At 30.2% G+C, this 12,159-nt stretch overlaps 1 protein-coding gene across 5 annotated transcripts in view; it reads right to left on the reverse strand.

Moving 5' to 3' along the window:
- CSMD3 (CUB and Sushi multiple domains 3) overlaps positions 1-12,159 on the reverse strand; it is a 1,225,248-nt gene that overhangs the window by 737,838 nt on the left and 475,251 nt on the right. For 2 of the 5 annotated variants that reach the window (XM_045398609.2, XM_005563950.4), the window contains exon 7: positions 9,715-10,026. The exons of the other annotated variants lie outside the window; for them this stretch is intronic. In XM_045398609.2, coding sequence (XP_045254544.2) covers positions 9,715-10,026 — 312 coding nt within the window. The remainder of the gene's footprint in view (positions 1-9,714; positions 10,027-12,159) is intronic. 5 annotated transcript variants of the gene reach the window in all.

The raw sequence follows: 12,159 nt of genomic DNA on the forward strand, positions 1-12,159 counted from the left end.
AAATCATAAACTGGTACATTTCTGAACATGTATTATTAAATAGCCATAGTTATAAACATTGAACACAACTTTCCATTAAGTAACATAGTTAGGGAAAAGTCAAGAGAACAATGGAAAAAGTAAACAAAAAGTATGGCAAGATATTGATAAAGCATACAATGATCAATATTTATATGTAATTCTTCACCCCAAATGTTGATATTCCCCTGTTTTATGTATTCACTTTACCAATGTCAAAGTTCTCACATCCAAAATAAATAAATAAAATGAATAAAATTAAGTAATTCTATAAGAATTCTATAAAACCAGATAATTTTTTTAAAGTTATAAATTCTAGAGTCTATTATTAGTTATGCTTTAAAGATGCTATTAAAATAAGTACATTAGTTAGTCTTATAAATAAAGACCTGGGAATTCAAGCAGACAAATATAATTTCACCATATATATAAAATAAGAAAACAATGCTTAAAGATTAACTCCTGAGAATTTTTGATTCGGCAATCAACTTTTGCATACTTTTCTTTTTTCTCTTTATTTTATTTTCTTCTTTTTTAAAATTTAATTTTTTTTTTTTTTTTTTTTTTTTTTTTTTTTTTACTGTTTTACCTCCATCTATTAACCTTTCAGGGATTTGAAACATGTTAAGTAAAGAGAAACTAAACCCTGATGTTTTTTTCTCTTGTTATTTGATACATTGAAAAACAACCATTTTAAAGTATTGAATTTAGGGTAAAATTTAAAATTTAGAGCTAAAATTTGACTTGGTATTGATTTTCTTATTCATCTATTCCTTTATTGATCTTTCCAGTAAAACCATAATGAATGTCAATAGCTCAGCCATTCTTAAAGGTTGCCAAAACTAATTATTGTCATTAATATTGATTCAGAAAATCCATCTGCCTTAAAATATCCCTTCCAGTCATAAATTTCCCACCATTTGAGTCACTCTTAAGGAATTAAAGTTTAGCTTTTACTATATTATCCGAGATAGCCTGTCAACATTGTTTTTATCCTAGTGGAAAACAAAAATCCTATGAGGAATAGACAGTGTTGGGACTGTGTGATAAATGTTGTTCTCTCTCCATGATGATCATCTTCATCTAAGTTCTTGCTACTTAATGTGTGAGCAAACCTAGAGATCTGTTAGAAATGCGAAATCTCAGCTCCAACTCCAATTCCGTCAAGTCACAACCTGCATTTGAACAAGACTACTAGATGATTAATGTCCACAATGAAATTTGAGAAGCATACTATAAGACCTATATTCCACGTAACTATCAACTGTTACTTGCACTTCTGTATATCTTACTGTTTTGTCTGATTGCACCTATTCACTTGAAATTTCTTCTTTAAATTCATGCTAAAGTGACTCCTTTAAAAATTACATTTGGTAATACATGTTCCCTGCTAAAGTCCACCAACGGTTTAGATAAAAATAAAGCTCATTTTTAAGGCCTAAAAGTCAAACGGTGTTTTTCCTACCTATATTTCCCACCTCATCTACCTTACTCTCCTCCTGGCGCATTGAGTACCAGAATTAGTGGGTTTTCTTTTTCTCAAGTTACAACTCAAGCTCTTTATAACTAACTGTTTTCTTTTCCTAGTGTGCTTTCTTCTCTGAGAAACTGCAAAGCATAACTCCAAGAGCGTCTTTGTCTCCTTTCTGTTATTTAAGTCTCAGTTTAAATTTTAACTCCCCAAAGAGGCCTTTCCTTACCATCCAAACTAAGGTAGGAATCCATCTATCTTACCATCAGACAATTATTTACTTGTCTATTGTCTTTTTCTTCCTCACTTGAATATAAGTTCAATAAAGCAGGGTCTACTAAGTTTTGTTCAATACTGTATACCCAGCAATTGGAAGACAGCTTGGCACTCAGTGGATATTTTGAGAGAGAAAAAAAATTAAAAGAAAAGAATATGGAACAGAAAAATGTGAAAAGAAATAAAGAGAAAAAAGAAAAACAGAAAGAAAAAAGAAAGAATATAGAAAAATGAGTGAATAAATAAATAGTAGAATGTGGTGGTGAAGAGAGTAAGAATAGCACTGTCATCTGTTGTTAGAAATAACACTGCCTAAAAGAACAGCTAGGACTGGACCTCCAAATAAAGAAGCTTTCAAATTTAAGGCACAAATGTGGGCATTGGGCCCAGAAAAAAAAAAAAAAAAATGTACATGTGGCTGATTTCACATTTAATGAGATAAGTACATTGCTAATCTCTAAATTCCTTGATGGTAGCATTGTCCACTTCTGTGTTTGTTTTCACATTGGCTATAAATAATCATTAAAATAAGTACATGTCAGCTCAACACCAGTAGGGAATATAAAGTGATGGCAAATACATTAATTAATACATAATATCTCTCTATAGAGTCATGGACTTTTAGGATTAAAAGGGACAGTAACAATCATATTATTAAGATACTCTTTGATGCTTTAGTCATTTTTAAATACCCACTTTGTCCATTACAATCTATGCTTGAATGACTTTGAGAATTCACTGCTTCCAGTAGAACACAATTTATATTTGGAAAAAAAAAAAAAAACACCTGAATGTTAGATCAGTCTTCTTTATAATAAACTGCTTTGCACTGTCTTATGGTTCCATACACTAAATTTTACAACCTATGCCAGAGGACAGATTTAATCTCTCTTACACAGAACAACATATCAAGCATTTGAAGCCAGTTTTACCTCATCCTTCCTCACATGCCATACTTGTTTTGTGGTAATTCTTTCTCTTATAATTGACCTATAATTTTTCTCTATAATCTAGTCTCCAAACTTTTCCTTTGGAAATAGAGACTATACAACATACTTTTGAATTCGTCACATGCTTAGTGAAAGATAAGATGTACAATAAAACCCTGATAACTGATTACTTGATGAGCATACATTAGTATCCAAAAAAATATATTTACATGACTACTCATAAACTAATTCCCTCATTGTTATAATGCTTATTAAGATTTTAAAAACAACATGTTTTAGATTTAGAAATTTATACTTTATAAAAGTCTTAATAGAATATTTGAAAATAGTGTAAGTTTCTTGCAAACACTTGAAAACACTTAAAATATATTTTATGCATAATAATATAGCCTATTAGTGATGAACACGTAATAGGCACCTAAAAATTGCTGTTTTCACACAATGCAGTTTTTGAGGTAGAAGAGTGTTACACCAGTTATTGAATCAAATTTGTTACATAGTAATCTTAACTTCTGACATAAACTGGCAATTTAATGTGAATATTAAATGTGTATAATCGTTTGCTGTTTTCTTATTTTTGTTGAGCCTTATAAATATTCAGATGAGCTTACTTGAAAACAATATAAATTATAGTAATAATAAAAAATTGCTGCTTCTTTGGATTAAAAGTGGTCACCTAAAATAAATGTTTTATGCTGAATTAACTGTTCTTACCTTAAACTTAAGAATAATAAATAATGTACTTATTTAAAAACTGTTAGAGTTTCTTTTAGGCTCTAGTTTTGGAGGAGAAAAGTCTATATCATATTCAATCTCAATTCAACATAATTTCATGTAACTTTATTAATCAAAGTAATATTCCACTGATATGGTCATTAGCATTAAATGTACTGTGGCATAACTGAGTATACTATGTCAAAACAAACAGTAGTAATGTCTATAAAAGCCCCATAACACACATTTAATTCTGTAAGATGTTGTAGTTATCTAAGTTAAATTCCCATTGGGAAGTCCAATAAAAATAATTAATAATTATTATATGTGTATATGAAAACATTCCCAGAAGAATATATCCAAATTTTGTACTTAAAAACAGCAACTATCAAGACTGTTCTTTAACAGCTGACAGAACTTGTCCACATATTGAAAAAATAATAGTAGAAATATAATTCTACTAAAGTCTCCAAGAAAAGCAATGCTAAAGTAAAATAGGGTGGATTAAACACATCTTAATTATTATTTAACATAATAAAATATGACAAATAACTCCTTGAGACAAGATACCCAATTGTGCTTATAATCTATGTTATTTCAACTTTAACATCACTTAGTGAAAGACCACATATCAGACACTAAATGAATCTTGAATGAATCAATACTAGTCTAGGACTATCAATACTAGTCTGAGACTGGATTTTTATATGGTCTCTGCCAGGCCATAATTTTCTCTACAAAATAATGATATTGTACTAGATGATCTGTAAGTTCCCATCTAATTCTAAAATAGATAATTCTGGAAACACAAGAAAATTTACTTATCATTTCTAAAATCATATCATTACATAGGTTTTGCTATTTTCAAGTCAACGTTAGGTAAATTCCTTAAGTCTATAAAATCAAGCTTTAGAGTTTAGGGATTATTGAAAAAGATTTTTAAGTTAAATATTAAATGATATCAAAAGAGATCTTATAGCTAAGGCAGCAAATTATTCTGATGAATTTACAAATGTCACTAGATATATGTTATCTAATTTTAAACATCTGGATATTTTGTAAATAAAAAGTCAATTATTTTTAAGCTTACTTATCTTAATGTGTATCTTCCTTCAAATGTAAACAATTTATTTATTTTTGTTACAGGCTATTCTGCCTAAATACCCACTCAAACCATTTTCAATGAGTCTTAGTAACATAAATATAATCTACTAGTTTCAAATATTCATTCATTTTTCTTCCTTTTTTTTTTTTTTTTTTTTTTTTTTTGAGACAGAGTCTCGCTCTGTCGCCCAGGCTGAAGTGCAGTGGCCGGATCTCGGCTCACTGGAAGCTCTGCCTCCCGGGTTCACGCCATTCTCCTGCCTCAGCCTCCTGAGTAGCTGAGACTACAGGCGCCCGCCACCACACCCAGCTAATTTGTTTGTATTTTTATTAGAGACGGGGTTTCACCGTGTTAGCCAGGGTGGTCTCGATCTCCTGACCTCGTGATCCACCCACCCTGGCCTCCCAAAGTGTTGAGATTACAGGCGTGAGCCACCACGCCTGGCCTCATCTCTCAATAATTAGTTCAAATATTCTCTGAGCAGCGCTTTTTGATTCATATTTAGAGGTTGTTAGTCCCTCTACTGTAATTCAGTAACATTCTAAAAGTGCTGCTATGCAACTGTTTCTCATAATAAATTTGTGATTATTCTTTTTATTTAAAGTTATGTAGACTGTTCTATGGCATAGATTGTATTGTTCATTCTCATATACCTGCTATCCAGTACAATGTCATGCACATCACAAGAGTCAATACGTATTTTGTGAATAAAATGAAAATAACAACCATCCTATGATGCAGGTGTTCTTAGCTAGAGTTGTGACTTTGGGAATTGAACTTACTGCTCAAGATCATAAAGCTAACAAGGAACAAAGTATAGTCTCAGCCTAGTTCTTTGACCAAAACTCAAGGTTGATAGTAAGCATTTTTTTTTTTTTTTAATCTTTCCATTGGGAGAAAATACCTAAGACTTTAAGGCACTTCCGATCATTACTATGTTTAATGCTTATAATAACCCTGATGTAATATTATGATACTATAAAAACTACTTTGCAAATATAAAAATTGAGGTATAATTGTTCATTTGACCTGAACAAACTCTCACACATAGTAGTTGGCAAAGGTGGACTAAAATTCAGTCAATAAATATTAAATTCTCATTTTGAGGACTATTGGACACATATACAGCAAAGTGTGGTGTGGTGTTAATATGCATTTTTAAGAGATCTAAACCAACATTACTTATTTTCTTTCTCTTTTGCTTCTTTTTATCTCAATGTACAAAGAATCTTCAAATGGAGGAGACTGGAAATAATTTTCTGTTACTGAGAAAAAGTAGAACCTTAAAAAATTAAGATAATTTAAATTATTGATGTTTTAACTATAATACAATAGGAAAATTAATTGGAATGGTACCCTATAAAGAACTGAAAATACATTTGAGAAATATTTCAAGTTTTTCCAGATTATTCATTAATTTTACAGTTGTTATTTAAATAAAATAGTTATAGTGATTGACTCTATACACATGAAGTACAAAATACTGTGTCTAATCCATGTTTTCTATGTGTTTATAATAATATTGATGTCAATTATTAATATATGCCCCAGTTTATAAAAACAGATAAATTGGGAACCATTAATGATCAAAAGACATTTTAAAACTGAAAGTTTAACTGTAATGTGAATTAAAAAATTAACAATATTAAATTATTATGTACTGCAAAATAGCATGAACTTGCAGACATCGAATGGACCTATGCTATAGTAATCTCTTATATTTCTGTTTTACACTGTAATTAACTTTAGCAAAATAATATCCATTAGAATATTTTTCATAGGACATTTTTGACTTTATTATTTTCTAATGGTTAATTATAAAATTATTTTGATTTTATAATTGTTCAGGGGCTATAAGCAAAGCCTTTATATCCAGTTCCATTTTGTGAATTTTGAACTACTAATACAATAAAAGTAATATATTATTATGGATTAATGACGATATTGTTGCCTTTATTTTTAAAAAGCTGGCATATCTGTGACAAAATGTAGTTACCTTTAACACTGAAATATGTAGAGATTTCATTATTTTGAAGAAGGTAATTTCAAGCCTTTAATTTAAGTGAATTTTCTAGCAAGTGAAATTGTAAATACTTATTCATTAGTTCGACAACTATTTTTAAAAAATATCTATGGGTCAGAAACTGTACTAAGTACTGAAAATGCAGCATGAATAAAACGCATCCATTCCTTGTTCTCAGACAGTTTAAATATTACAGGAAAAGTTATAGGGCTGATGATTACAAATGCCTTTTATAACAATGGCAAGTTATAAGAAGAATACCTAACCTTCCTAGAGGTAACAATTTAAGCTACATCTTGGAAAGGAAATTAGAATTATGTGGTTAAAAGGAACAAGGATTAGCTTCTCAGAGTACCTTTAGGGAGAAAAGAATAGTGTTTGACTAATTAAAATAAATTGTGTTTTGCAAAATAATAGAGTGATTGTGAGAGTTACATGAGATGAATTTGGAAATATGGAAAAAACCCAGATCATGTAGTTTCCTGTGGGTCCTCACCAAGTCTCTACTTTACTCTTAAAGGCATTGAGAAATCACTGAAAGCTTTAAAAGAGTCGAGTTAGATGACTGGATTTTTATTTATAAAAGTTCATTTTAACTACATTGTGGATAATAGATTAGAGGAGTACAATTTTTTTTTCTGAAATATCTAAAAAAAATAGTTTTGGGTTGTTTACCAACTTACTGAAAAAGTAACTTAAAAGGCTCACTCTCTGCATACACACTATAACTTCTTTAGTACTTTGATCAGAATTCATTTTACAAAATCTATCTTGTACAACTAGAATGGGTTTCTCTATGTCCTCGACTCTATTGCAGTGTCCTGCAGGAACGGGTCATGCATTATTTATCTTTATTTCCTCTAGAACAGAATCTGGTACTGAGTAAAGATTTTAGTCATTGTGTCTGAGCCAAAATTATTATTTTCAAAATAATACTGGTTTGATGTCAGCCATTTCCAGTTTAGAAATTTGGACCTGCTGGTAATCAAGTCTTAGAAGATAGTTTCATAACTAAGGGCATAGCTATATTTTGAGAACTTTAGTAAACCCTAAGCAATAGAATAATAGGTTTCCTCTACTGTTAACACTGATATTTTTGCCCATAATACTAAGAGATTGTGTCTAGAGTGTAATAGATAAGTAGCAAACCAAAATCACTGAAATAGTAGTGAGAAGAAGAAACAGAAGAACCAATTTGAATTAAAAGAGATAGGTGATAAAAGTGTAACAATTTAAGTCACTGTCAACAATGATGAATACATTAAAAATGTGTTCCATATAATGTTTTACATCTAATTTAAAAAATAAATGAGGAATACATTTCCAAGGTACATGGTATCACTGAATGCATATTAAATTCAAAATCACCATTTTGTAAAGAATATGGGGAAAGGTAAAACAGGTATCAATCTCTCAAACAGCGCTAGGAGCTTACGATAACAACGGGGAAAGTTTGAGCACTGATTTGGAATCTACCCAGGAAGTACTCTTGATGCTTAATTAAAATTTACTGGAAGAAACTTAAAAATTTTATATGGAACCATTTTAAAATTATTTAATTTAATTTAATAGTTGACTATCACCTTTTCTATTTTCAGTCTGAATTATTTTTCCAAGTTATATAAAATTTTAATTTTTAACCACAAAGTGTCTCACACCACTTGATGGCAAACTTTGGCTAAAGCAGAAATAGTATTATTAGTTGGTTTTACGATAAACTTATGTCAGAAATTATCCTCCTTCTATATGATGGGTAATAATAATTTCCAGGTAGCCTACCAATATTAGCTCGTGAAGTTTTCCAAAGAGAATGAAAAAATAGTTTTTAACATTTTAATATAATTTTACCTACTTAAATTTTCTAGTAATAAGACAAAAACTGTTTACTTGATTGTGCAAATCAAAATTTTAACACGGTCCCTATATTCTTATGAATGAATATTTATAATAGGAAAGTGAATACGGAATCAAGGTGATATTGATTTAATCTTTTTGAGAAGACTATTACCAGTTAAAAATTCATTTTAGAATGTGCCTCGTTAAAGAGAATCAAAGTAAGTACTTTCAGTACAAATTCTAATGGAAACAAACTTCTGAGATATTTTTGTATGATTTTCAATTAATGTATGTAAAGATGTCTTGATTTCTATCCTTCTTGTGCTCTAAGTATTGAATGGCTCCCCATTACTTAAATCATGGTCTGTATAAACCATTCCTAATCACACTACAAAAACCATAGTCAGTTTAGAGAAAATATTTTGATATCTTTGAAATGTAGCAGATATTTTATACATGAAATATGTTCAATTAATGTTCTTACTGATACATATATTGATATAATTAAAGACCTTTTATTCTTTTACACTACATTGAATTTTTTTCCTAAACTTCTCTATGACACTTGCCACCAAGAAACAGAAAAACGTGTTTTCTAGACTTCTTTATTTTATAAAAGGTAGGCTTATATTAATTGAGTAGAAAATTACCAATGTATGATGTGGTTTTATGTCATTTTTCTCTAAAAATAAATTTGACACTTAAAGACTACTTAAATTTTGGAGCCATAATATCAATGAATAGCTGTTACCTTTTCAAAATGGAAATCTTTCAATGCAATCATACGGGTCAAGCAAAGAATAAGCTATGTAAAATGATCACCAGACATAGCGTTTCTATGTTTCCCAATCAAACTGTACATATTCTCAAGTACTAACTAACATTTGCATAACATAAAAATATCATGCAAACGCCAAAAATTACTACATGGGATAAATCATCTATGGGTAAATATATGCACTTACTAATCAAAACTGGCTACTTTATTTTCCTGTTTCATGAACATCATAACTGGTATGGAATAATAATAGGTATTTTGTATTTGTTTTTACTGTCCTGTTTATGAATTATGTCTGTTCAAATTTTTCCCCCTCCCTCTCCAACATTTGCATTGACTTTGACTTATTTTTAAATTTCAATTTCTATGCTTTCAAATTATTCCAGTTTTCGGTGTTACTATCCATATTTTTCACCTACTGCAAACTTTTTCTTTTGCTTTCTACATCTTGGCTCTCTTTCCACTCATTCTCTAATTAGAATCATTACCAAAATATAGCTTTGGCTGTAACTAAATGGGCACAAGTAAAATAACATCCAATACCTCTATGAGTAACAACTGCAAGCTCTTTAGTTCTTTCTATCTGTTCAGCATGTCTTGGTCTTCTCCTGGTACTTTGTGTATCTGCTTGATGAGGAGAGAGCCCGTCCTTGGACGTGTTGGGGTCCAGACCTGAATTTCTGAGACTTGTAACTTGCACTCGCTGTTCCTCGGAAAGTCTATGGATGGTGACAGCTGTAACACTGGATACAGTAACATCTGCAGGTGTGCTAGCAACAGCAAGAGCACCAGTGGTAGTCCTGTTATGCTCCTCTAACTCACCAGTGGAGGTAGTGTGGGTCAATGTAGAAGAACCTGTGGGACACAGTAGCACTAGATGCTAACTTTTTCTTTTTAAATTTTGTTTATTTTTTCTGATAAGTTTAATCAGTCATATTCTCTTCTATTACCTTAAGGATAATCAACATGAAGAGGCAAAACACAAACACGCCAGTAAATTGTGAAGCACACTAGATCTGTTGGTTTGTTTGTATCAACCATTCTATGGATAGATATACACACAAAATACACCACATTTTAACTGTAATACATTGAAGGGAGCAGGTAAAAGAATAAACCCTTTATGTGGCCCTGAATCAATCTTCTAAAAAAATCTACAGATGAATTTCAGCAACAAATGCCTGGCAAGTGTCAGGTTTTGATGGAATGGGTAACTAGGTAACCACACTTTTCTCAAAAGTATGCTTTGAATAGTCTGCCATATCTCTTCAGAAATTCTGGGAAAAACATCAAAATTTTGTATTTTAAGACAAGCAAGTGAAGAAAAGAGAATTTAAAATCAAAGCCAAAATGAAAACAAATGATGGGAAAAAATGAGACGCTAAAATAACCACTATATGACAATGTCTTTCTTAACCTCATTTGTCGTGAGCTCTCTAAGTACCTTAGAATTTACTGAGTTTTTAAAAATCAGTTAATAAGTTTTACTATTTTTACATAATGTTTTAGTTTAACCAATTCTGAACTAAATAAAATTAAGCAAATTATTTAATTTAGAAGTGGTTGAAAATTAACTATTAGTAAACATCATGGAACTTTAATTCATACACACTAGTTGTAACTATTGGTTGGGAATTTCTAAATATCTCATAAGCATTCCATAGTGTATATATATGTGCATGTGTATATAATATTACCACATTTTTATTCTAATTAAATATTTTTTAATAATTTAAAAATGTGTATTCAAAGTGTCAAACTAGGGTTTGCTTTTTCATTTTACTTTTTTTTTTTTAAGGTTGTTCTTAGTGGTTCATAATACTTATATAATGAAAAAAGTAACTTTATAAAAGAAGCATAAAATAGAATGGGGGTATATTTAAAAGGACCTTGACAACTAAAGTCCTTAACAGCAACAACAGCAACAACAAAAATTATTGAATTTTGGAGTTGCAGCTACTAATTAGGAATCATAGTCAGATCCCGGTTGGAAAACTTCTGAATATTTTCTAAAGCCAATGAGTGGTATATGTTTTTATACATTTTTCTTCTCAACATTTCAAAATTCTGTTACCAATGTTTAATTAGCTATTTTAGATAAAAATGCATAGGGATATTTTAACCATTCTGAAAGAGTAAATAAAAGCAGTGTCAATATGGTTTGAGAATACTCTGCCTTTCTTTTTTTTTTTTTTTCCTCTTCTGCTGTAGGCAGGTGATTAGTAGCACTAATAATTCTGCTTTCTGCCTTAAATTCAAAAAGGAAGAAAGGAAGTCAAACCTGGAGCCCCTCATGCATAGGCAAACAGAAAAGCCCATTTCCGCCCCTAATTCTTCCAGGTTGAGTCATCATATCTGAATTTGATGTAGAAATTCAGAAGTACTAAATGATTATTGTATTTTGAAAGAGCCAAAAGTAAATAAGGTATGATGATTATCAAATTATTTTAAATATTTTAATATGTTTTTAAGCATGAATCAGAAAGCTTCTATTTCATAGATCAGAATCTACGAAGTTCACACTGGTTATATAAATCAGACTGCAATATTTAGTCAGTTAATATTTGATAATAATTTTTAATCGCATAGTTAAGCAATAACTATGCTTGCACTATTAAAATACAGTAATTGAACTCATGGTAAACTGTACATTTGTGATGCACAGTTTCATACATACATCACGATGAGCTCATGTGCTCATTACTATGAAACTTGATCCATATTATTCGCCTAGAGAGTTTAATTGAGCCTTTTATTTTTGAGAGGAATGTGAAGTCAGAGTAAAAACTAATACTTTAATATTTTTATAAACTCATCATAATTTCCCAACTTTCAGGTTTAATTTTAATAAAAGAAACTATTAACTATAAACATATGTTGGTAATTATAAGATAAATTTATGAGAAATAATGGAATTTATACTATGTCACATGTCTGATCATGCCTACCTTTACTAAAGGGATGGATTAAATTATCATATTCCATCAG

The sequence above is a fragment of the Macaca fascicularis genome, chromosome 8 (genome assembly GCF_037993035.2).
Source record: "Macaca fascicularis isolate 582-1 chromosome 8, T2T-MFA8v1.1".
Lineage (NCBI taxonomy): Eukaryota > Metazoa > Chordata > Mammalia > Primates > Cercopithecidae > Macaca > Macaca fascicularis.